Source organism: Heloderma suspectum, chromosome 1, assembly GCF_057233095.1.
Source record: "Heloderma suspectum isolate Gila_16-S chromosome 1, 16-S_ref, whole genome shotgun sequence".
Classification (NCBI taxonomy): domain Eukaryota; kingdom Metazoa; phylum Chordata; class Lepidosauria; order Squamata; family Helodermatidae; genus Heloderma; species Heloderma suspectum.
In genome coordinates this window covers 112,350,571-112,377,452 of record NC_139458.1, presented here as the reverse complement: position 1 = coordinate 112,377,452, position 26,882 = coordinate 112,350,571, and the positions used below count along the sequence as shown (strand labels likewise).

At 41.4% G+C, this 26,882-nt stretch overlaps 1 protein-coding gene across 2 annotated transcripts in view; it reads left to right on the top strand.

Annotated features, from left to right (window-relative positions):
* Positions 1–26,882, top strand: part of MICAL2 (microtubule associated monooxygenase, calponin and LIM domain containing 2) — a 203,350-nt gene that overhangs the window by 94,906 nt on the left and 81,562 nt on the right. The window contains exons 21-25 of one of the 2 annotated variants that reach the window (XM_084853971.1): positions 3,572–3,679; positions 4,199–4,297; positions 6,995–7,181; positions 8,094–8,182; positions 8,902–9,001. In XM_084853971.1, coding sequence (XP_084710097.1) covers positions 3,572–3,679; positions 4,199–4,297; positions 6,995–7,181; positions 8,094–8,182; positions 8,902–9,001 — 583 coding nt within the window. The remainder of the gene's footprint in view (positions 1–3,571; positions 3,680–4,198; positions 4,298–6,994; positions 7,182–8,093; positions 8,183–8,901; positions 9,002–26,882) is intronic. The other variant, XM_084853961.1, reaches the window with a different exon arrangement.

Below are 26,882 nucleotides of genomic sequence, written 5' to 3'. Positions count from 1 at the left end.
CGTTTTACCCTGTCCCCATAGCACATGCTTTCTTCTTGGCTTCATTCTGTCAAAGGGGAGTGGGAAGCTTTGTCTGCCATGCCTGGCAGAGACTGGGGCAGTTGCTCCCAGTGGCTGCAGCAGAGGCAGGATAGGACTGGAACAGAGAGAGAAATGTCATGGACCTTCCCTCTCGGCTCCCATCCTGCTGCTGACACCACCACCATCATTGCACACAACGGCAGCTCATCAGGGCAGCGGCAGGCTGCTGAATTATCAGGCAGCTTGAACACCCCAGTGGATCATTTTGTGCCCTCCCTGGGGTGTGTGCATCCCACTTTGGAGACCACTGCTCTAGCCAAATAATGTCCAGCCAGCCCTCTCCTCTCCAGTAACACCATCTCTCTCACAATGAGCAAACGGAGGCTGACTCACAGCAAAGCTCCCTCCCTCCTCCTCCTCCCTCTCCTTTCACCTTTCCCTGCCTCTCCCGGTGGCTGGATCTCTCTCAAATTGATACATTTGGTGCTTCTGTGTCCTCTCACCTTTGCCCTTCCTCCTCCTCCTCCTGCCCACCCCCCTGTGTGATCTTTCAGAAGTTGATACATTTTGGAGACTGTCTGGGCTGCTCAGAAGGCATAAGAAGAGCTCCGAATATACGAGGCAGACAAGGCACTTCGTGGAGGAGCCGCTTTGCTTCGGGGTGCCTCAGTGCTGGTCTGATCCACTTCGTATCATGACGAGGCACCTCCGAATCAGCCCACTTCACCTCGTTATTCAGGCTTTGAACCGAAGCGGTGCACAGCCCTAATTTATATCAAGCAAGTTGGCTAGGAATTACATGCAGCCATGGCTTACTAGGGTTGTCCTCTGTGTCAGGAAAAGTGTGCGGGCATTCAAGCACACACCTAGTAATTCAAAATGCAGAACAGGTTTCCAATCTGTGTAGCTAAAATGCTGCTTCCACAATAAGGCATGAATCATAGAAGATAATTGCATAATACTACCAAAGAGACCCTTTTGGAATAGCTCTTAGTATGATACATCAAAGCCTTCGAGCAAAGCTATGCAGCTGTCAGAATTGGACAGATTGTGCCTGGTCTGTCTGAGCGAAGCCATACCTGTTGGCACCCCCAGGTATATGGCCTGTGCCATGGGGCATATATGTAGACACCTGAGGGAAGGACCTCTCCACTCCATTCCCTTAAGGGGCTTCCCTAGTAGGGGAGCAGGGGCATCTGTATAACTCTGTCCCTCAAACTACTCACCTCAGGCTTCAAACTGTGTCAATTGCAAAGCTAGGGAATTCTGCCAGCTAGTGACTGAAGATGGTACTGCAGGCTTCGAACATACGGACACATTTCAATTAAAATTAATTAATACTTTTTTAAAAAAACAAACACAAGGCATAATATGCATGACAACTTTTAGGAGTCTGGGTTTCACAGTCTTGGCTCCATGGCGTGCACGCGCTCTTTCTCTCTCTCTCTCACACACGCACGCACACACAATTATAGATTACTTTGTATGCTTCTGTCCTGTAATTGTCAGCCCAAACAAGAGCTCCCATAGCAGCTTTTACAGAATTAAAATATGTACAAACAGAGAAAAAATAAAATCATAAGTAGGTCTACGTATACTGTAACTAAAGCAGTAACACATCTAAAATACCTTGAACTTTTAACAAACAGCAGCAATGTTGTTGTTTGCCATCTGACAGCACATAGACTGAAGATCTTTGCTAGTCTATGGGACGTAGTTGTTTTATGGTTTGGTGAGATTTATTAGGTACATTTTATTGTATCTCTTTATTCTTTTAACCGTAGACCACCCTGGGAGCTTATGCGGAAGGGCTGTTCATAAATTCCCTTAATAAATAAATAAAATTAAATATGGGGTTGTCCAAGAGTATCTCCCACTGAACCTGAGATCTCACTGCCCTCATCTGTGTCTCCACAACTGAGGAAACTATTAGCAGAGCCACCTCCTGATCTAAGAGTTTGGGGAAATAGGAGCATTCCTTCAGATATCCAGTCCCTAAAGGTGAAGGTTAGGAACTGAACCAGCAGTTTTGACTGTGGCTAGAAATGTAGAGGCATCCAGTGTAGATCTTTTAAGATCAATGTTATATGGTCTCTGTGGGTCAAACCACTGGTGGGAAATTGCATTTTCCACCAGTAGTTTGGCCTTAAGTTTACCATGATTGTGTCCTGTCAAATATTCTGCTGTAACTGTGCAACACTCTAGAAAACTTGCCTAACACACAGGGGGGCTGGCTGCGTCTTTAAATATGTACCAAGTTAGGATAAGAAATTAAACAACCAGCACTCAAGTAGTAAACATATTACCAGAATCAAGTAGTTCCATCTGCAAGCTACAGCTGCTTCTGTGGGATCACTCTGTATCAGCTGTAAGTTAAATAGTTTGACTGTATAAAACAGAGTTGAAGATCTAGCACAGTTAAAGATTATGTTCTGAAAACATGTGTCTAACGTTCAAAAGTTAGCCTTCAGTTAGATGCTTCCCTTTCTCCATGAAACAAATTTTAAAAGAATCCTAATACCAGAAATGCAAATGATGCAACTAAAAAAGCAAATTGAGAAGTAATTAGCACATTCTATTGTCTTTTCTCTGTTCATAAAATGTTCTTGTGCTATTATTGCTATTTGACAGCAATATGCTACTATGTTTTGAGAGGTAACTGTTATGGAGAATAATTATTATCAATGGGAATTTTCCCCCATTCCATTCCTGCTCATCAGAGTATTCATACAAGCATAGATAAATTTCTACAGATGTTTGTGGGAAAATAAGTATAGGCCTGGTTTGCACATAATGCTTACCCATAGTTTCTTTAACCCAGGGTTTGTTGCCCTACCCAGGGTTTGTCTGGAAGATGTTCATACAAACCGTGGTTTGTTTTCTCAGTCCCTGGAGTGTTTGTTTCCTGCCCTCCTTTTCCCGCTCACTCCATGTATCCTAAATGTCTTTGTGGAACTGTAGTACTGGCATCTAGGGCAAATGTTTGGTTCTTTATTTTTTTACAGCTTTTGCCTGCTGCCTCTGTAGCCTGGCAAAACAACCTATGAAGTACCCACAGTTCTCAGTTCCCATGTAATGACAACCCATGGTTTAAACAGCCCAGAGTTCACAACCCAAAAACAAATCATGGTTCTCTTTCTGGTTTTTTTGTGGTTAACAAATCATGATTAGCATGGCCATATTCACACATCAGTGACAACCCAGTATTAAAGAACCTGCACACCATGGGTTAGCATTATGTGCAAACCATGTCTAAGAGACATTATTGTATATTACCAATTTTAAAACAAAATGTCTACGTACTAAATCCTTTGACTTTATGAAACACAGGGAGGAGGGTAGAATTAGAGAGTTGTGATTTCTGATGCATGAAAGTCTTCTAGATGCTTTTGTGTCTTTCTAATGTCAAGCTTGTTGATCACTGCTTTGTTGTATGGTTTGCTCTGATCTACTGTCTCCTTCCATTTTTGCTTAAATTGTATTCTCAAAAACAAAATCTCTCCATTCTCCTCCTTTTCTCTTCCCTTTCTGCACCTTTGCTGGATGATAGGTGACTGTAGGGAAGGTATCACAAGGAATAGGTGCAGTGGCGCAAGTTCTTGTCAATCTGTACATGAGCGATCACAGGCCAAATCCATTGTCCACATCCTTGCAACCGGTAAGGCTTAAAACTACACATAACTGAATTGGGAGTCATTTATACTGAAGGAGTAACATTTTCAGGACATGTCCTTTAAGTGTTTTAGTTTTTCACACTCTGCTACTTGAGGTTATACAGTGGTAAAGATGCACTGCAACTGTTCTTGTTGATACTTCTTTCTTATAGCTTAAATTCAGCATAGGCTTCTATTACAGGTAGTTTCTAAGCAGTTAATAACCTGGAGTGAGGCTTCTCAAGCCTGGGGTTGTAGTGCTTGGGTGTGTACATTTAAAAAACAAAACAAAACACAGTTTGTGGTGGCAGGAGAGGGGGACATGATGTTCAGAACAGAAAAGGAACTAGCTCTACTGTGTGTGTGTATGTGTGTAAGCCCATGCATACACATCAAGGGTCGCCCTTTTTGCTAGGCACTATGCATTCATTTTACAGTTGTCGTTTATTCCAAAATATAGTTGAGCAAATTAATAAAACCCTTCGGAATAAACACATTCTCTGTTAATATTGTGTTGACTTCAGAATGAATCAGCGGATGGAGCTGCTGTTGCTTCTTTCCCTACTACTGCTTCTTCTTCTGATACCTCTCAGACTTTTCCGTCTGCTACTCAGAGCTGTCAGGTATCGCACAGAAATTTACTGCAGCGGTCAGCACAGCAAGAAATGCTGTTTTGTGTGTTTTGCTTAGTTGTGGAAAAGAAGTGTGAGTCCTCCAACAGAAAATAGCAGACAAATTATTATGACACAGAGTATATATATATTGTAGAATTATACCCCCCAAAATCTACTGCAATGTAATACAAAATCACCATCTGTCCAAATTTATCCCTCAGTCTATAGAACTTCATAGGTCTGATTTCCTGTGTGTACTCTATATTTCATAGTCCATTCATTCTCAAAGCTTTTTCAAGCTGGCAGTGAGCTGGAGTCCAAATCTATTTATATTCCATACTTCACCTGCTGCATGTTGCCAGTCTTTACCCTGTTTCAGTATATGCCATAATAGTAAAGTTCAAATGAAGGTCATTAATGGTCCAAAGCAGCCTTCTCTAATCTGGCAGCCTCCAGATGTGTTGGACTATAACTCCCATCATCCCCAGACAGCATGACAGCATGACAATGGGAGTTGTCATCCAAGACTGTGCAATAAAACTCAGAATTTTTAAAACAGTCATTTGTACATTATTTTCACTACTTAGTCTTAGGACAAACAGCTCCTTGGAAATTTAATCACTACTTTCCATCTGCCCAGATCTTGGGAGTACCATTTCCTCCCCCTCTTTTTTCTGTTTGCTTAGGTTTTCCTTTAATAGATCACAGTGGCTATTTCATTCACACAAAAAGCAAATGGCTTTGTGCGTTCTAGAACACATGTGCTTCTACCATAGCATGCATTGTGTGCATTCGTATATAATTGTGTGCATTCGCATTTGTGCAAATGATTCTGGAGATAGAATATGTGCACTTAGAGAATCTAAATGTGTGATTGGGCAGGAAGATAATGCTCCATTTTAGCATGGCTTACATACAGTGTGAAAACCACAGTGCAAGGCCTGATCCTCACTTTGACCACAATCTCATTAAGATCAGTAGGAGCTTTGCTGTTGGTCTTCAACATGGAAATGGGTGTAATTCCATTCCTATAAAGAAGGAGTGCAGGACCCCAAGACTAATCCAGCCCACCAGGCTCCCTAGTTGGCCCATAGATCTTCTTTGGGTACCTCCAGGAGGCAGGGCTTGGCATTCAAGCCCCACCCCTTGGAGAATTTCCCAACAGAGGAATCCCAACTATTATCTCCAATGTGCATTTCTCCTGTGTCTCACTCCCCCTCCCAAATGGAAGATTCCTCTGAGCCATTCCCATATCTACAGGGCTTGGAGTAAGTAAATAAGGTTGGCTCCCGCATGGTCCATACAATGCAGCTCTCCAGAAGCAACCTGATACATCCAGATATGTTTGCTTTCTTAGCACTCATTCCTATAGGTGTTACACACAGTGCTGTTTCCCTTGCTTGTATCCCTTTTGACCAAGGCTTTCAAGCAAGTTTGAGCTGGACTTTGCATATCAGACTCATTACATAGGGGCTGTTCATGCAACATGCTAACCGACACTCAGTGTGTCGGTTGAGTGTGGGTTGTTTTGAATCCTGGGTTGTTGTTAGTGTGTTGTCTGAATGCAAGACATTTTTCTGCAGGGTGGTTTATCATGTTGTCTGAACTCAGCCAGGGTAGCTTGTTTAGGAAAATAAACCACACTGTATGGATGATAACCCACCCTGGTTGCATTCAGAGAACACACTAACCCACCGTTAAAAACAACCTACAGTCAACTACTGAGTGTAAGTTAGCGTATTGTGTGAACAGCCTCATAGATTGGGTTCACACAACAGAATAACCCACACTTAGGGTTTGAGTATGGGTTAAATGTGGGTTGTTGAACTGTGGGTTGTTGTTGAAATGTGGGTTATTGTGTTGTCTGAACCCAGCCACGACAATGACCTGGTTCGCACGATCAAATAAGCTATGATGGCTTGTTTCCTTGTTTAACAAGGAAAACTGAGAGGGAAAGCACTATGTGCAAAAAACACCAGGAAGGAAAAGATCCCAAAGCGCCACTGTGTATGGTCTACAGTAATTGTTTCCTCATTGTGCAAAACTCTAAAGACTTTTTATATTATTATTATTATTATTATTATTATTATTATTATTATTATTATTATTATAGACCATACTCAGTGGTGCTTTGGGTTGTTTTAACATGGCCTATTGTGGGTTATTTGGGGGTGGTTTCCCCCTCACACAGGCTATGCTACATGCATTCAGACGACACAACAAGCTGCGCCTGCGCCTGGGATTAAACAAGCCACCGTGGCTTATTTGATCGTGTGAACTGGCCAAGTCTGTGTTATTAAAGACTTTAATCTTTAAATAAATTTTAAATTTTAATAAATCTACAACTTGTTAGCCATGAAACCAAACAAAGACCAAACAGCCATGTACTGAAGCCTCCTGTGTGCTTTCCACTGCTCCTGTTCTTGCAGTCCCAAGCATATAGTGAATACAGGAAGTTATCATGCCTCTGTTGAGCTGCACTCAGCTTGGTTGTAAAGGTCTGTGTTCTTGGTATGCTATGCTGCATGGCGTGGCATGTAGCCATAAGATCTGTTGCCTAATGGATCCCTTGGCTTTGCACTGTGTCAGTACATCTCTTTCATAGAAGTATAGCTTTGTGGGTATATTCCTTTAATATATTAGTGAGGCAGTTATGGGTATGTTGTAGTTTAAAGTATTTTAAATGCATGTTAATTTTATTAACAGGCTTCTCTGAGAAAAGATTTTCCTCAGTCAATAGGTGGGAGTGACATCTGCTGCTTCTGTAAGAAAAGGGTGTATGTCATGGAGCGTCTGAGTGCAGAAGGCCGCTTTTTCCATCGAGAATGCTTCAAATGTGCCATATGTGCTACAACTCTCCGACTAGCAATGTATGCTTTTGATGAAGAAGAAGGTAATAAGGAATTGGAATATTATATCTAGAGTTGAGTATTTTTCAGCTGTCATTTGTATAATATGGGTCTGTCATATTTGAGTCCTTGGCTTCTCTTGCACAAGAATAGTAGGATTAACCAAATGGTGATAGCAGTTCTCACCTGAAATTGAGAAAAGACCAAAAAGGGGGGGTTTACAAATTATGGGATTTTGGCTGCCTTTGCCAAGAATTGTTGACCCCAGTTTAGGGATGTTGGAGGAAGCCATGGGAAGGGGCGGGAGGGACGCTCACTGAGCTTTCATCAGCTCAACCCCTCAAACTTCAGCTTGTTTCCCCATGAACTGGCCCAATTTGATCTTCATTGAGTTCAGCCAGTTTGCAGATTTTCTGATTTTTTAAAAATTATGTAAATAGAAATTTGCACAAATTACACCTGCACTCTGCATAATTTGCGCAGATTTCAGCCATACTTCGTGTGATTTGTGCAAACTGCAGCTGTAATTTGCACAAATTCCTGTTTATGGATTTTTTTTTTTTAAAGAACCAAAAGTTTCCAGATTTGGGGGAAACCCTCATGGCTCAGTCCACAAATGCGAGCTGAGTCAGGTGCTCTGTGGGAGTCTGTCGAGCCCCAAAAGGGACGGATTTCACAGTGACAGACATTGCTAGGATAGTTCCATTGAAGTCAGATGGAACTAATATGACATGAACAGAACCTAGACACTCAAAAAATAGGAAAGTACATTTTCCTTCATAGTATGTAAAGAAATACTCCCTGAGAAAGAGCAGTGCTTAAAAATGCATTAAGCTGTGTACATTAAAATGTATTCATAGCACTTTTGGGTTCTACCATAGTATGTTCAAGTCTACCAGTCACTTGATACCATTCAGTAGGGAAAAGTAAATCATGTCATTGCTTCTGTCTTTCAGGCAAATTTTACTGCAAGCTTCATTTTGCGCAATGTAAGACAAAGAATATGCACAGAAAGAAGAGAGCCATGAAAAAGAGTCATGAAAAGGTATGCATATTTCTACTGGTGTGGAAAAGCCTGACCTTTTAATAGACTTGTCTTTTTAAAAAGTAAAGTTTAATTTGCAGTTTAGTGTGCGTGTGCGTGCGTGTGTGTGTGTGCGTGAGAGAGAGAGAGGGGAGAGTGTAAGGATTGCTTGGTTTAAAGCAATTCCCATTCTTGAGTCTACAACATGGGAGGGATTTGTCCTTGGATTTGTGCATACCTCCACAGGCACTGAGAGGGACAGATGCTCTTCCCAGTAATGTCAGTCCATTCATGCAGTGGGCACTGTCCCCATGGGGATGACACATGCTGTCAATATTTTTCATCCATATTTTCTCTGTTTCTCAGTTTCCGCGGCAGCAGCTGCTGCTGCTGCTGCTGCTGTTGTTGTTAAGTAGATTTTTTTTTTTTAAAGTCATCGGGAGAAGTGATGGGACATAACTTTTGTCTGCTTTTGCTCTGAAATTACCATCTTGAAGCCGTCTTGAAAAGAATAGAAACTGTACAAGCCCATCCAAAAAATACATTTGTGCCTTCTTGTTTTGGTGCTTGGCCATGAGGCATTCATGAGGCCTTTTTAGTTTGAGACAGTGATATAAAGTGAACAACTTCCTAGGCTTTCATTTCTTTTCTAACCCTTCCTTGAAAGAAGTGTTCTTGGGTTTGAGAAGATGATGATGATGATGATGATGGGTACAATGTTAAGGTGTCTCTCTTTAAAGGAGGAAGCGGAATTGTGGAGGCAAGAAGAACCCATGTCTGCAGAAACCACCCCAGAAAGTGCTTTCACTGCCAATAGCAGCTCAGAGGACCTGTCCCCAGGTATCCTGCCTTCATTCTTTAGGAAAACTCTAAGCTGGCCTCTTAAGGTGACAAGGGATCTGCTTGACCTTCCAAGAAACCTCTCTAACTGGATGCATGGTTTCCTGCACTCTACCAGACTTCATTTCAGGGACAATGCATACAACTATACCTACTTGTATGAACTCCTAAGCTTCAGTATGCCATTCCTTTTTGCGCTTCAAGAGTTACTTGCCCATATTTACTGGGAAGTGGAGCTGTCATATGACAACATGCTTGAATTGGTGAAGAAGTTCTTCAGGGTTTAAAGCTCTTCTGAATCTTAGTTGTGCCTTTCAGATTTCCAAAACAAACAGACTTCAGGTTACACATATACGCACAAATATAGATATTCCAATTCAGCATGTGCTTTAAATGAGCCAAAAACGCCATTTGATAACCATGGTGCATGGTACAATCGTTAGATCAATCATTTCAAGCTTTTATTGGATCATGAAGGTCAGTGTCCAGATGCATTTCCAAATCATGCAGAATATATGAAGGATATTTTATAGATTTTTTTTTTAATCTGGATCTATTTCCAGTGAAGACCAGATATTCTTCTGGGTTTACATTTTATTATCCTTATTTTAAAGACTGTGAAAGAATGTTCTTTCATACATTTCTAGGGAAACAGCAAATGTTGACCGTGTGTGTTTTTGAAAACTGAATATGGCACATACTTCATTTTCCTCCCCTCCCCTCTTGCTTTATCTCTGCTATAGGGCTACAAAGTCTGTTTACTTGCATAGATTTTCTTAAATGTAAAAAAAAAAGTACTACTAGCCCTTACATTTTTACGGACTTCTCTTTGATATACCCTTTGTAAACACTGGGCATTTCCTGTAATATTTATGAATAAATTCAAAGAGCAAATCTTAGACTCATTAGTTAATTAAAATAAGCAGATTTTTTAAAAGTACAGCAGCTTATATTTATTTTTCCCAAGTCATGTCAGTTATACCATGAGAGCCAGCTTATAGCTGATTCCCTCTCCCCCAAACCATCCTTTTGAGACTTTTAGACATGTTAGAATAATTAATATATAACATTAAATTGGAGGGGCGCGGATGTTAATTGAGAGATTCTGGAATCCAGCTGATATTTCACTGACAAGTTTTTTTTAAGCACTAGCAGGTCTCATAGAAATTAGGATGTGGCTCTGAGAGATAACAAATACTCACTCAGCATTACACCCATAGGTTGAAATATTATATGCACAGATTTAAAAGCCATATTTGACTGAAATAGAAGTAACGTACAACACAGGGTTTTAAAACTATTTTAACATTATGAAAGTCTTGTGAAGGCTTGCAGGAGGTATATGTGAGATACGTCTAAGCACAAAACTACTTGATACTTGTGACCCAAGCACAATCCCTTTTTAATTGGCTGTCCTTTGGCTGGGGTTTATAATGGAGCATACGTGTCACCTTGAGATCTTCTGGAACTAGAGTTTCACTCTGGAGAGGGTGCATAGAGCACCAGCTTTGCATGCAAAAGGTCCCAGGTTCAATCCCTGGCATTTTCAACTCAAGCTAGGAGTGACTCTTTCCTAAAACCCTAGAGAGTTGCTGCCTGGAGGTATAGACAGTGTTGAGCTATATAGGCTAATGGTCTGACTTGATAAAAGATAGCCTCCTTTTTATGTTCTTTGCTTCTATGTGTACCCAGTTTGCTGTGATCTGACATTTAAATACATTTAGAGAAATGGTACACAGAAATTAGTATTCTAAATAAGGTGTGGCATTTTTTTCTAAGTAGAGAGTAGCTCGCTGATGTTCTTCTGTGCTTCTTGGCAAGCTGTTGTGAGTTTTCTTTTTGAAAACCATAACATTCAAAAGTAGTTTGTCATGCCATGTAAAGCTGTACAGCTGTACAGTGACCATGTACAGCTGTAAAATGCCCCACTGCAGGTCTTCAAGGCCTTATGCACATTGAAAGGGCTCCTGTTAGGATCACTGCTGTTAGTTTCTGAAACAGCAACCATTTTGCCTTTGGCAGACAGAAAGATAGCACTGTTGGTACATGCCTGTGCTGTGTAATCATTCTGTAGATTTTCAATTGTGTTTGCATCATTGCATAATACTCGTCTGCCGTTAAACAGGATACAGACACCTTCATAAAATCCATAATTTTATAGCTGTACGGAAGCATACATCATTTTCAGTTTCATGACCATATTAAAGTTACCTTCGTAAAGAGTTAAGTGGTACATTGTTTGGATGGTTTTTAAGCGTGACATGGCATTCTGTTTTACACGGCAATCCTAAACAGACTTACTTGGAAGAAGCTCCCATTTGTTTTAGTGGAACTTCAAGATCTAATACTAAGCACACTTACTTGAAAGTAAGGTCTATTTCAATGAGTCAGGATATTAAGAAGTTTAGGGCTGCAATGGTTCCTACTAAAATAAAGAGGTTTGATCCTTACTTTACCACCATCAAGGATTTGTTTTAAGTGTATGAATTTGTATAAGTCTCATATGTTAGGAGGTGAAAGGTTGTCTTTAGTATTGGTTATATTTAATATAATTTGCTCTTTTTAGTTATGAAGCACACTTCTATGTGAGCTAATTCACTAACCGTGCAATCCTGTATGTGTCTGCTCAGAAATAAGTCCCACTGTGTTGAGTGGGACTTATTCCCAAATAAATGGGTATAAGATTGCAGCCTGAGGCATATAGTAGCCATAGGAAGACTGCTTAAAACTTGTGCACATGTTGGCTTGTTGTGGCCAGCCATTCTTATGTATCACCTGCCATTGCTGCATTCAGCACTTTGTATGTCACAGCAAACACTCAGGGAAAGAAAACTTCAAGCATTTTTAAGTGGCTGCTATGCACCCAAATATTTATGAATCGCCCTTAGAGCAACTAATCATTGCATTTGATGTGATGTTGAATAATGCCAACAAAGCCTTTGGCAGCCTTCCCCAAGTTGTAGTCCAGATGTGTTGGACTACAACTCCCATAAGTCCCAGATATCATGGCCATTGGACATGCTGGCTAAGAATTATGGATGTTGCAGTCCAACTCCCATAATTCCTCAAATGTAGTGCTTTTAAATGGAGGCAGCCTACCTATTCCATTTGTAAGTCACCGATACTGATGGTGTTGATGAAAGCATAGATCAGTCCTTACTCTTAAGGCCTCTTGTCCTCTGTTGCTGTAAAGTTCAGAAAGGAATGCAAGTTAAACCGAAGATAAGCAAGCATCCCAAACAAAATGATCTTTGACAAATGCATATAACTGCTGCTTAGTGATCTGGACTGTAGCTTGCATTCATGTTTTAACTATCATTATATTTGGAACGTGTCTCACATTGGTTGGTTACAGTACAACTTTATTTATCCAATTCTGGGGTAAGAGGAAAAATGTAATTAAAAAATCACCTTGGGATCATTTTAAGTATGCATTTAACCACTCTGGCATATGTCATGTGTACAAGCAGATGTCCATCCCCCCCACAGAAAAAGGGGGGGATTGATCATGGTGGTGCTTCTTTGTCACTTGAACATTAAATGTGGGTTTGATTGAAGAAACACAGTTTTGAAGATTGATTTGAGAAACAAAAATGGGGGACTCCATATTTAGCCAATGTATGTTCAGAGTCGTCATCAGATAAAGGGAGTATTGTATACTTTGACCAAGGCTTCTTTCAAGACAATTGTTGTTCTTTCAAGACAATTTCTTTCAAGACAAATTATATGCTTGTTCAATAATTTAAAATAACAAAGGGTCCTCTGTAACTTTTATATATTTGATACTTGAAATTCAGCAGTCATGGTTGTGAATATTCCTCTTGGTATATCAGAATGAAGGAAGGTAATCTCATTGCATCATACTTTTCTTTACTTTGCAATAACAGTTTTGTGTCTAGTACTCTTTCTATAAGCAAAGGCTTATTGTTAGCTTGTTTTGACTATCTTCTTTTCCGATTTCTCACGTTGTCTTTAGTGCATTTCAACATTCCAGTGCTACACCCACTCATTGGCTGAACCATTTCTGCTGTAAGACTATTGTTCTGTTGGCTGTCATTTCTGAATGTTGTGACTAATCCGTAATATTTTCTGCTGGTATTATGAAGACCACTTGAAGCAGTGAGTCTGTGCGTGGTAACCAAGAGATAAGATTCTGCATGATCATTTAACCTGTCTTGTAGTTAACAATTCAAAACACATGGATGATTTCTTTCCAACTCCACCATGCTCATGCTTTGCTTCTGCATGCATTTCCAGCTTTTCTTAAAAAAAAAAATGGATAAATTGAATCATAAATAGATCTTAGCATAAAGACAATTCCCTTTGCAATGGGTAACATTTAGATGTACATTAGGTCAAGGAAAGTTTGTGTTTGCTCATCTGGATCTCACTAGACTGCAGTTCTGTCAATTGTAAATATGAGAAGAGGAGAGAATAGTGAATTGTCTTCTAGCTTTATGGGCCACTTTTAAAGATCTCCACATGAAAAATAATTTAGATGTGCAGAGTTATTATTCACCTGGCAAACAAGACTTTTCAGAGTACAAATTATTTTGGAACAAAACCTTGACATGTGAATATTTTATTGTTTCAAGCATTAAACTGCCAGTGTTGGAGAGTTTTAAGAGAGAGTGAGCTTTACTTGCTGAAGATTAGCGCCCTTATTCTTTAATGTATTTGCCTCAGATGCCAGTGTAATGTTGCCAATGTAAGATCAGCAAAATATGTGGGGTTATGCTGGTTTACCTGTTGAAACATCCCATTAGTATGCATTTTCTTGTCAGTTCCATTGACTTTGATGGATCAGGACACCTGATCAAATGTCTGTAATTAGCCCAAAATAGCTTATAAGGCTTTGCAAATGGCCAGAACATACCAACCGTGTCTTAAACATGGGAGGACTTTAACCTGGCAAGTTATCACAGGATTGTACGTACTGCTACAGCTCCTGGGAGCTTAAAGGACCATTATGGTGGTTAAGCAAAGGGATGCGGGAAAACTTGCTTCTTCCCTGGACCCACCAACTGGCTTGAAGCAGAGGCAATGCACAAGCATCAGTATCGGGGAGAGACATCCCAATGTGGGAGTGAGGGCATTCACTGACAGCTTTAAATTCAAACCTATAAAATGCTGCATGAGTTCAAACAAACAAGATATAAAATTGTGGCTATCAAAACATGTCTGTTAGAGGAGCACCATTCATTTCCAGGGCATCTAAAGTTGATAAACTTTTCAGAGATAAGAACAACTTTTAGAAGGACAGCTGTGTTAGTCTGTTGCAGCAGCTTAACAAAGTGTATTGTGGCATCTTAAAGGAAGACACATTTATTATTGCATGAACTTCAGAAATACTCTTCTTGTCTCCCTGGTAGTGTGACATGCATACATTTTAGTTGCACTGCTGTCACTGACAAACCTTTTGGGGTTTTCTCTGCATTTTTGAGGCTCCCCAGAGGACGTGTAGCTAAAAGCATAACTGGTGATGCTGAATTGTAATGTGCTCCACTGCTGGGCTATTGTAATTAGCACCCACTGGACAATACCTAGTGGCGACCCTAGTGATGAGAAATGCACTTACCCCTCCTCTACACGATGCAGTTCTAGAAGTTTGTGAAAAGTTGATTGTTAGTTTAGTAGATTAGTAGATTAGAACAAGTGTTGTGCCTAAAAATTATCCCACATGTTTTTTGACCATTCTGATCCAATTTTATAGAAAATAAATTGCCTTTGAAAAAATGTTCAAGGGAGAAGAAAATTTTTGGAGAAATTTTCATGGGTGAAGTTCAAGGCTCTTCTGCTTTCTGTACTTATGAGGAGGTCAAGGAGTGTGTGCTGTGTCCTGTCTTTCATTGTACAATCATCTCTCTGTCAGCCTCCTCGGCTTCCCACATTTCAGTTAAAGCCCAGACAAAGATGTTGTGAGGTAACTCCTCCCGCATCGAGCTTTCTCCAGTCAGTAAGCGCAGGCAGCTGTGGAGGCTGCAGAACTGTGGAGAGGTGTATAATAGAAAGAAAAGGGCTGGATGCACCTGATCTCCTCTGATCTCAGAAGCTAAGCAGGGTCAGCCCTGGTTAGTACTTGGATGGGAGACCACCTGGGAATCAGGCTTCCTGCATTGAGCAGGGGGTTGGACTTGATGGTCTTGTAGGCCCCTTCCAACCCTATGATTCTATGTGCTCTATGTGCACCCTTGGCCACCTTGTCATAAGGTAAGCTCCAAAGTGCCACCAAAAGAAATTCTAAAGTGTCCTGAGAGTGGGGGAACAGACTTTTCATGGGAGAAAACTTTAGGAAAACTGGACAACAGATTTTGGCCCAACACTAACTGATCACTACAACATCAACCCTCATGTAGCCCTTTTAAAAGAAGAAAGAGATGTAAGGTGTCTGGCAGCAGTGGCTGATACACTGACATTTTTCTTTAAAGAATATGCTCGTCCCTTCATGTATGCTGGAACAGACAGTTCTTGAGAGTTTTTGTTAGAAAGGGCATGCTTTTTCCCTTGCATGGTAATAATCACATTGCTATTGCAGGAATGGGGCTAGGACTAAAGTAGGACTAAAGGAAAAGCTGTTCCCGTTAAGAGAAGTTGATTTACTCTGTACAAATATCCAGAAACCACTTGCAACTGCATAAGGCTTTGTATATTATGAGCACTGAACATTTAATTGAAGGAAACAAGATGTATGTTCTTGTACGTTCTAAAACTTCCTTCTCTTTTCCCCTCTGTCACCAGAAACAAGTGTCAGGAAAGGGTTATAGGCGTTTCCTAACAGAGTGGTTCTTGTCTGCTGTGATGAACTTAAACTCTCTGCATGTTTCAGCAATTTGAAGCTTGTGAAGTAAAGGTCTTTGTCTCTCTGTCCATTGCTATACTTTATTCATTTCTGTTGCAGATCCTTCATCTCTTAAACAATGCCAATGAGGACTCTGTCCCTCTCCTCCAAATCATTTCAATTTTTTTTGCCTCTGGAATTTAATTGAGCATTTTTATTAGGGTAGTTTTTAAAAAATAAATATGTATTTAAAACTATCACATGGAAAATTGTATTTTGCACACAGTGAATGTTTAACTTTCTAAGTTTGCTGTAAACAAAAAAATAAATGTAGTTCTATATAAACATTATTGCATCCTCTCTTCCTTTTAAAACTGTATTCTGGAGAGACACAATTTCAGACTTTGGGGCTGCTGAGGTTCTTATGCGATGCTAATTATTCTCAACTTGTACTTGCATATTCTGTAGCTCAAAGGCATTTAAAATGTTGCTGAATGGTAACATTTTAGAACGTTGCTGACAAACTTGTCATGTGGTCCTTCCCGTCTCTCTAGAAACTGAGAACATTGGTTAAACATGAAATGCATTCTGACAGATCATCACTTTGCCTTTTGCAGTTTCTCATCTGGATCTTGGGAAATCATGGGTCTGATTAACATCTCTATCACTGAATTTTTAATAAATGTGTTTTTCTTTTCTTTGATCAGGGTAAAATGATTTTTAGAATGGATACTATCTTAATCTGTTCAAGAACAAGCCTCAAATTCTCTTTTTTCCAAATCCTTATCGAGATAACTTGATTTAGCTTTAACACTGGTTGCTGTGGTTGTCGATGTAATGCTTTATTGTGGTTAAAGGTGCAATCCTATGCATGTTTAGACAGAAAAAGGCCCAGCATGCCCCAGTCAGCCATTTCTGTTTAAACATGCATAGGGTTGCATCCTAAGGATAGAGAGAGGAACATTGTCCTTCACAGAGGGAGGAAATTTACCTCTACAGGGGGAGGATGGTATGCACAGTCATACAGCCCATGCATGATTATTTAAAGCAGGGACAGGCAAACCAGGGATAGGCCCATGGGCACATCTGACAATTTGAGAAACTGCCCTGGGCACCACCAGAAAAAGACTGCCATGAGGTGTGGCTAGTCAAAAAGGACAACTAATCTGCTCAAAAGACTAAGTACAAGGCAGAAATAGTGTCTGAGCCCCAGGATGCTAAACAACTCCTTTAAACCCACAGTTTTCAGCACCAACAGAAGCCTATTGCACAGAAGGCAAATGCTTTTTCTCTCCCACTTGCCACTCTGCCAGCCAACTAATTTCTCCTATCTCTTTTTCTCTCACATTCTGGATCACCACCCATACACTCTCTCTGACCCCAGCACACCACCCATTGACATGTTCATTCCACCCCTCTGTCTGACTGTCTCTCTGTCTCCCTCTCCCACCTCGCTCTCTCTCTCTCTCTCTCTCTCTCTCACACACACACGCACACACACACACACACCATGTGCTCTCATCCATTCCTCCATTTGCACACAAGCACCCCATGTATCCATCATGCATTCATACATGCATAAAGGTCCTTTCCTTCTCACTGCAAGCACACTCATCTTTTGGTGAGATTCCTCCAAAATCCCACCTAAATCCTGTCTCCCTCTTGCTTTCTCACACACATGCAGCCCTCAGACATTCAAGCAGACAACCCCTCCCCAATCCCCAGGTTGCTCCCAGCTGGCTTCCCCAGTCTCTGCTGGCTTCCTGCAGCTCCCCCTCCCCGGATCCCCTTGCCTCCTGCTGCCCTTTTTAGTCCCCTCCAACACACTCCCAGCTTACCAGTTTACCAGCTTACCTTACAGCTGCCCCTTTTAATTTCCCCCTTTTTGTGGATGGCTGGGTGCGTTCAGTCTGCACCACCCACCATCTTGATTTCCTAAGAATGTCTCTGAGCCCCACATGTGGCCCACAGGCATTCAAGGGAAATTAAGGTTGCAGTGGCTGCTGGCCCTCACTTTGCTTTGAAACAATCCAATGATGGTAAGAAAATGTGTTAATTAAAACAAGATTAAAGTGGCAGGGCACTTCAGTGGGTGGTAAGGAAGTTGTCTATGGGCATCATGTTGACTACCTCTGGCTTAAAGCATAGTATGCAAAAATATTTTGAAATAGTTTTTTGCTGAATAAATTCTCATTTGTTTATCTGTTCCTAATCGTATATATTCAGATGCACAAGGTAAACAGGTTGAGGGAGGGGCAGAATAGATCTCCTGAGGTGTAGGGCTTGTAGTAGGCCAGGAAGAAGCAAGGCTCCCTTCCCCACCCCCATCTTAGCCACAAAGTTTCCATACACCAGCAGACCAATGGCTAGCACCTGAAAACTGCCCTTTGCTGCTGTGAATATTCCTAGCAGATACTCCCTACCTTTGCAGGAAAACAGAGGCATCAAAATTACTTTAGCTCCTGTCCGAATCACAACGGGTCTAGTTTGTGCACTGCCTTTATGCACTGCCTGGGGGATATCCCAGGCAGCGGAGTGTGTGACATAACTAGCCATTGGCCCGATTTGGGCAAGGAATCTTGCTAGCTTAGGCAGAAGGAAAGCTCCTTGTGGACTTCTCTGGGCTGGATTAGGACTCTAGTGTGAGGAAATGGTGGTAGTGGCTTTTAAGGTCTGGATTAGGGGACCTGCACCTATTCTAGAGTAAAAATGAAAAGAAGGCATAGCTGCAGGACACACATTAAAGTAATGTCTGTTCTGAGTTCTTTGTAGCAAAGCAAAATCCCTCTGACCAGTTCTCTGAGCTGTGGCCAAGCTCAGACAACTCGTAACCTGTGGCATGCTTCCCCTACGCCCATTTTTTTCTCTCCCCCCTTCCCCCATGACTGTTTGGGGAGAGGAAGCTGAATGGCCACAGCCACCCTTTGTCTTCAAAGTATTAATGAAGTATTAATGGGGGCAAGGAATGGTGCTTGAAGGAGCTGCACCTGACCCTTTCCGACTGCTAAACGCAGGGGGAACTAGGGCACTTTACTCCCCTCTTCCTCCCTTAGGATTCCCCATTTTTAGATTATTATACTATTTAAAATGGTGGTTACCAAGTATGCTTACTATTATAAGGGCTTCAGTATCAAATTTAATCCTTTTTTCAGGAGCCCACCTAGTTGGTTCTAATCACCAGTCAGTCATCTATTTTTCCTAACAACCCCAGCTGATAGACAATAAAGCTTCCGCATACTCAATCCCAACTCACTTACTGGAATGGGCTGTGCTAGAACAAGATGTAGTTCAGCATCTGGATTACTTTATCGAAGCGTAATTCATAAGTCCTGTCTCTTAGGTGGTGTTTTTTCATATAGCTAGACCACACAGTAGAGAAGAAAATAACTCCTGTATACATTGGATTTCTTTCCAGAACGATTCTTTCCCTCTTCTCCCTCTTCTGCAAAAAACTCTTTGAATCTCCACCCTAAAACTTTGCTTGGATAAACACACAACAGTGACTTTTTCTTTCTTCTTGGACAGTTGGAAGTGAATGTACAATTTGGGAGGTTTTCATTTTACGAACCTGCTACGCTTTCAACAGCCTTATTACTGTAATACCATTACATATTCCAATTTCTTGTTTATTATATTTCTGTCCTGACTTTTGGCACCAAAGACCCATCAAGGTGGTTTTGATAGTTCACAAGTAACAATACAATCATATCAAGAATTTAAAACATAATCGCTTCTCAACACAGAATAATAAATGACAGTTATGCATCTCTTGATACTGACATTATTCTTTCTAATATTCTCTTCTTTCATATATGCTTTCGCTTTTAGGCCTTGGTATTTTTTTTTTTTTTAAATGTGCAACATCATCCTCTTCCCTCTCAACTAGTCAATTTTCGAATAGTGCTTTGAACATCCAAGGTTTTTACACTTGGGCCTCATATTTTTATGTTTTTTAATACAAGATTTGCCAGCTTTTTAAATTCCAATCCAAATTGTATAAAGTTACTTTTAATAGTACACTTTTGCCTTCCTTCTAGTTCTCCACAATGTTCAGGTGCCTCTTGTTATGAATGTATTTGCTGCCTTGTAAGGTGCTAACCTTGGGAGTGAATGGAAGATTTGGTCAGAGTATAAGAAGTAAGATTAGAAGACTATCAAGTGCACATTAAGTTGCTGTTGTGTTATATAGCACCTTTTTAACGTGCCAACGTATAATGTACTTTACAGTCTGTGGCATGTTCATAGCTGAACTTTAGGAAACAGAGTGTGGCTATTCCTATTGCTCACAAAGGGAATCGAAGTTGAGGGACTTCAAAGACTATGCATTGGTTCTGCTGCATAAGTGGGATGGGACTTGACTTGTAGCCCGTTCTTCAAGATTAAGCCCAGCACTGTCTCTTTGATCAAAATGGTGCTCAAGCTATTTTAAGATAATGGTGATAACTATCTGCTTCAGTCTTTGTTTGAAATATAATTGGCTGCTTTAAAAACTCTTTAATTTAACTTAATGCATGTGCATTGCCTGTATTTCTGCCCACTTACCCCTGGCTAACAGCAGATTGAGATTGGGGAAAATGCTAGGGAGTGAAAGGGCAAAACACTCCCTTCCCCAGCCCCGCTGCTCTGATCAAATTTGGAGCACCCTGTAGCTGATTCAAAGTAGTAGCTGATCACGGCTCTCCTATGAAACACATAGTTTGACTCTGCTTGGTTCTAGAGAATGACAACCACAAAGAGGCAGGTCATACTTCACAGTGACGTGTGTTTTTGCGGATGTGGGAAGATTCCTTACCCCAGACCTCAGTAGGTATGTGCCAGAGAAGCATGGCCAATCAGAGCTCTTTGGTATTCATCTATCACATGTCCTTGAGTGTTGAGGGAAGATATCTCACTTTTGTATATTGTGTGGAAAACCAGTGTTCACGTAGCACACACAACTGCCACAGTAAATGTGGATTGTCTCATGGTCCACAAACCCATTTTTAAAAATTGAATCTACTTCTGTGACTGGTGGAATACGAAATAGTTGAATCAGCAATTAAAAGCACATAGTGCAGAGAACTAGAATTCTGGCTCAAATAAGCTGCCTCAATGAGGTATCAAGATAGAAGCCATGTTCAACATAGTCTCTACAACTGCCACAAAATGACAAACTGACAGCATTGCTAATACTTTACAGCCTACAAGGTTGATCAAGACACTTAATATTCAACATGAAATAATGGCTTCTTGAAGGCCCAAATGCATTACCCACCTTCTCTCCCCCAGGGATTGCTGGAAGACCCTAGTTAGAACACCCTGGTGTGATAGCCCAATGTGTGTTTGTTGTCAATGAATTTTGATCTTGCTATAGCTAACACTGCTGTCACTTGGCTGAACTGTCATTTCTTAGCCTGATAATGATTTATTGCTCTTCATTTACTTCTTATTAAGCACTGCATGTAATGGCCTTGAACATTGCAGCTCCACGGCTGTTAGGTTGTGACTACAGCTATTAATGTGCCAGACTAACACAAATGGCTCTAACGTGTCTGCGTAATGGCCGCCTTCAGGTGAAAGCAGTATATTAAGTATGTGATTCCTGTCCTCTTCACCCTAGCTTCTAATAACAATTTAACAAATTGCTGCAGTTCTGGCACTGTTTAAATTTTATGCTTGAACACTTGTTCTGCTTTTAAGATAAACTGGAAATGTTTGTGACTATTGATTATATCCAATGCTAGTGCAAGCGGAAAGCACATTACATAAGGGAATTAGTGACCCTCCCGTCCTCCCTACTACAGTCCCCTGCACCCCAAAAAAGCTTCTCCTGGGGGTTGGGGACCCTCAATAAAGGCATGGGGTATGGGATGAGGGGCTGGTAGAGGAAGGGAATAATCCAAAGTCAGGAGGATGCATCTTCCACACAGAATTCCACTCACAGAATATGGGCTATTCCACCCCCCCCCCATTTCTTCCCCACATCCCAGGCCTTTACTAAGGGTCCCCCAGCCCTCAGCTGTTTTCCAGGAGGTGCAAGAGACTGCACATGGGGGAGGAAGAGGAGGTTGGGAATCCCCTTGCAGGAGAGCAACTTCCCTTTGTGCTAGCATTGGATTAAACCCTTCTGTGACAAACTAAATTGCTGCGGTTTTCCTGTGTCAAGCAGGTAATATCACTATGATAAGTATTGTGGTCATGTGCATGAGGATACATAGTGATTTGAACTAGACTGGGTGAGTCCGTGTCACAGTTTTTGTTAGGAATGGTTGGGGGAGGCCTTACATTTTAAGCATTATTTGGCTTTTTTTCAAATAATCCACTAGCGTTATTTGCATGCTCTTTTGTCATGTCAGAATGAAGAAAGTGCCCTGTGTCCTTTTCAAATGAAGGGTCTTCTGAAATCCTATTGGTTGGATCTAAGGAGCTAGTTCAGGCATCCCCCTTAGAAAAAGCGCTAAACTTCTAACAATATAGATTTCATTGCAAAGTTGGAGTTCACTGTTCTGGAATTGTCAGATTATATAGTCTTACACAAAGCTTTCATTTGCCAGCAGGAAATACACAGTTGTTGAACTCTTTTCATGAGAAATACATCAAAAAGAATCCAGTTGTGGTGTTGTAATACAAGCAACCTCAATGCAGAATAGAGGGAAGATCCCTCAAGTGCTGACATGGCCAACAGAAGACGCACAGCTTCTATGTGGCCCCCAAAGCTGCTCTATCTGCCCCCCCCCCCCCGGGAGCCTAAGTATTAAAACATTAGGTTTTCAGGTTGTAAAACATAGCCTCGGTCCTTCATCATATAGCTCTTTTGGATTTTATATGGAACACACACATGTCCATGTCCATCTGTACCTGCCTTTACTGCTAGTGCTAACTTTATTTTGAAGCTGACCATTCCCAGCTCTGAGTTTTTCTGTGTGCCAAGCAGATAATGTCACTATAAGAGAAGTACTGTGGCTGTGTGCATGAGGATTCATAGTGATTTGAACTGGACTGGGTGAGTCTGCAACAGTGTTTTTATTAGGAATTAGGGTGGGGGTGGCAAAGGCCTCATTATCTGGCTTTTTTCAAATGATCTACTAGCATTATTTGCATGCTCTTTCTTCACGTTAGAATTAAGAACATGCCCTGTGTGCTTTTCAAATGAAATCTAATTGGTTGGAACTGTGGGAAGAATAGAGCAACCAATTTTGGCAGCCGTGCGTGTGTAAGCAGAGGGAGTACCTTTTTGCAATTCAGAGTACCTGAGATTATTTGAATTGGGACTTTTAGAAACCATTCAAAGTTAAATAGAATTGCATATGATATTTGATTATGTTCTGCCCCAAATATGGTTTAGGGTTAAGTGTTTGACCTGCTGGGTAGCACCCCAAAAATAAAACCAACAGCCTAGAAATGGCGCTGTGTCACCCCTCCCTGGCAAATTTTAATAGGTTAGACTTTGAATGAACTAATGGCATGGTGGTGCAGTATTTTCAAGTATCCTCTTACTACTAATTCTCCACATGCTCACCTGAATAAACATCTCTAAAGTTACAAACCACACAAGGACGTCTTCTGAACTGATGTAAGGTAAGCAGGTGCTTCTCTCTCATTATAATTAGCTGGGGGCAGTTTCTCATACAACTAAAGGTGCTGTTACGCATGGTGCTAGCAGGGCCCATCCCACGTTTTGCAAATTATTGTAAAACTGGGATAGGGCAATTTATGAAGTGCGGGAGGTGAAAGTGAGCTAAGCCTTCCCTCTGTGTTTTTCCCTCCCTCCCTCTCTCCCTCTCTTTCTGTGTGTGTGTGTGTGTGTGTCTTTATCTGTTTCTAACCCAACTACTTCAAATCTCTGAAGCTGACAGTGAAGAAAAGTGCTCCCATTGCTCTTCAACATTTTTATGAATGACTTGGAGGAGGAGGTGCAGGGAATGCTGATCAAATTTGCAGATGACACAAAATTGGGCAGGATAGCTAATACTTTGGAAGACAGAAACAAAATTCAAAGTGATCTGGATAGACTGGAGCGCTGGGCAGAAAACAACAGAATGACATTTAATAGGGATAAATGCCAAGTTCTGCACCTAGGAAAAAGAAACCAAATGTTACAAGATGGGGGATACGTGGCTCAACCACACTACAAGCGAGAAGGATTTTGGAATTGTTGTCAATTACAAGCTGAATATGAGACAACAATGTGATGGGGCTGCAAAAAAGGCAAATGCTCTTTTGGGCTGCATTAATAGAAGCATAGCTTCCAAATCCTGGGAAGTACTAGTTCCCCTCTACTCAGCACTGGTTAGGCCTCATCTGGAGTACTGTGTCCAGTTCTGGGCACCACACTTTTAAGAAGGATGCTGACAAACTGGAGAGTATTCAGAAGAGGGCAACAAAGATGATCAGGGGACTGGAAACAAAGCCCTATGAAGAGAGACTGAAAGAACTGGGCATGTTTAGCCTTCAGAAGAGAAGACTGAGGGGAGATGTGATAGCGCTCTTCAAGTACTTGAAAGGTTGTCACAGAGAGGAAGGCCAGGATCTCTTCTCAATCATCCCAGAGTGCAGGAAACGGAATAATGGGCTCAAGTGACAGGAAGCCAGATTCCGGCTGAACATCAGGAAAAACTTCCTGACTGTTAGAGCAATACGACAATGGAACCAATTACCTGGGGAGGTAGTGGGCTATCCCACACCGGAGGCCTTCAAGATGAGGCTGGACAGCCATCTGTCAGGGATGCTCTGACTTGGATTCCTGCACTGAGCAGGGGGTTGGACTCGATAGCCTTGTAGGCCCCTTCCAACCCTACTATTCTATGATTCTATCTATGAAAATGGTTTATAAAAGGGCAGGGCCAGCCCAAGACAATTTGCTGCCTGAGGCAAAGAACAAGATAGTGCCCATTTCCCAGACTGGACTGGCAGTTGAATCTTACTTCAAGGCTGGCTATAGGATAGCATCCACCACTACACCTGAGGCAGCAGGTTGCCTTAGGGAGGCCAGGACAGGTTATACGGCATACTCAGCTATGTCCTCCAACAGAAGGGACAAGAAGGAGGCTACTGTTGCTGCCCCCACAACATCTGCGGCCTGAGGGAATCACCTCACTCTGCCTAATAGTAGGGCTGGCCCTGTAAAAGGGCTTCAAGGGTTTCCATCAATACCACATTTATTTGTTTGTTTGTTTGTTTGTTTATAGTCTACATGTTAGGGCAGGAGCACTACCAAGGCAGCATACAGCATTAAAATGCATATAATATTCATAATAACAAATGGATAAGATAATAAAAGCAGCAAAAGTTCCACAAAGCAACAAACATCAGCATAAAACACAACCTACAACACAATTACAGCTGCAATCCAGTCTGATAAAACATAATCAAGGGAAGCCCAGAATAAAGAAGTCTTCAGGGCCTTCTTAAAAGCCTGCAGTGATGGGGCATCCCTATCTCTCTCTTCTGCCCCTACTTTATATAGGGATTAGCTCGACAGTGGTTCCATCCTGCACTTGGATATAGGCTTCCCTCTGTGTTGACAGTTGCTGACAGCTTGATGTCACAAACCTGCTTTTAAACACCCTTTTAAAAGCTGCTGTTTTAAAATGTCAGGGAAGAAGAATGGTGGCATCTTTAGACATGTTCCCTGGGGACAGCATGACATGGTTCACATTTCAAGTTCATTTTTTTGCACCTTATTTGACATAATCTGCAAAACAGGAAGTAAAACTAGGCAGATGTCCAGCTGAGTCTTGCTGCAATTATTCCCCACCCTTGTCTGATGTTAAAAGTAGAACGATATCAAGATCTTCTAGTGCCATTCTTTCAAATTAGCTTATATGGAAATACACTAGTTCTTGTTCATCACTGTGTAATGCAGTGAGTTGTCTTCCAGGACAAGTATTACAGTCTTAGCTGTGTACAGATGTTTTTGGGTTATCATTTAATTGCCATGACAAACTTTCCAGAATGATAAGAACAAGGGAAAAGTCAGAATGACAAATGCATCAGCAAAACAAATATTGGCCATATGTTGAACAGTTAGTAGCAAACTGTTGAAAATCTTCATGCTGGTACAACCAGACCTATAAATAAGGATGGGAGCTCTGAAAAATGGTATACTGCCCTTCTGAGACACGTCTCTCCAGTAGAGGGAGAATGCAGGGGAGATAGCTGGGGGACTCTTTTCAGAGCAGGAGCGATGACATCGTCTATCAGAGCACCCCGGTAATTGACAACAAGTGAGGGCCAAAACAGACAGTACTTTAAATGTGTGTCTAGCATCAACATCTTTTTTTCCCTTCATTTTTACTCTAGAGTGGGCACGGGGAGGTGATCCAAATCAGGCCCCCTGCACCTCCTCTATGGTAAACATGAAAAAGCTGCTACATACACATTCAAAGCCAGTGTGAGATGATAATGAGGCTTTTATGCTTCTACTACTGGTGATGAGGTAATGACGAGGCTTTTAGATTTTGCTGTTGTTTGTGACAGACTAGTTCAAATTCAAAAGGTTTGGAGAAAGAGATAATGAGGAAAATAATCAAGCAGAGGATGGGTGCTACTTTTCTTTGACAGGGTTCCTACCAGTGGAGGCTGGTGGCTCCGATTTCGGTGGGGCTGAGATGCCATTCTGGATTTTAATCCGAATAATAGGGTTCAGCACTTTGGATAGCTGCTTTAGAGTCCTGGTTGATTCTGACTAAAACCCAGAATGGATTTACAGCCCCACCGATATTCGAGGCACCAGCCTCCACTGGTTCCTACTTCACCCAGCATGGTAACTAGCTCTCTTTTTTTCTTTTTTACACATTTCTAATTAAAAGCAAAAGGTTGCATTTCAGCTGGCTGTAGATAAGTGTGTATGTGTGTGTGTGTGTGTATACATATATGTATGTGCACATATATGTGTATATGTATGTACACATATATGTGTATATGTATATATATACACATCACTGAAAAAGACCCTGATGCTGGGAAAGATTGAAGGCAAAAGGAGAAGGGGACGGCAGAAGATGAGATGGCTAGACAGCATCACCGATGCAATGAATATGGACTTCAGCACGCTCCGGGAGAGAGCGGAGGACAGAAAGGCCTGGCATGCTATGGTCCATGGGGTCACGAAGAGTCGGACAC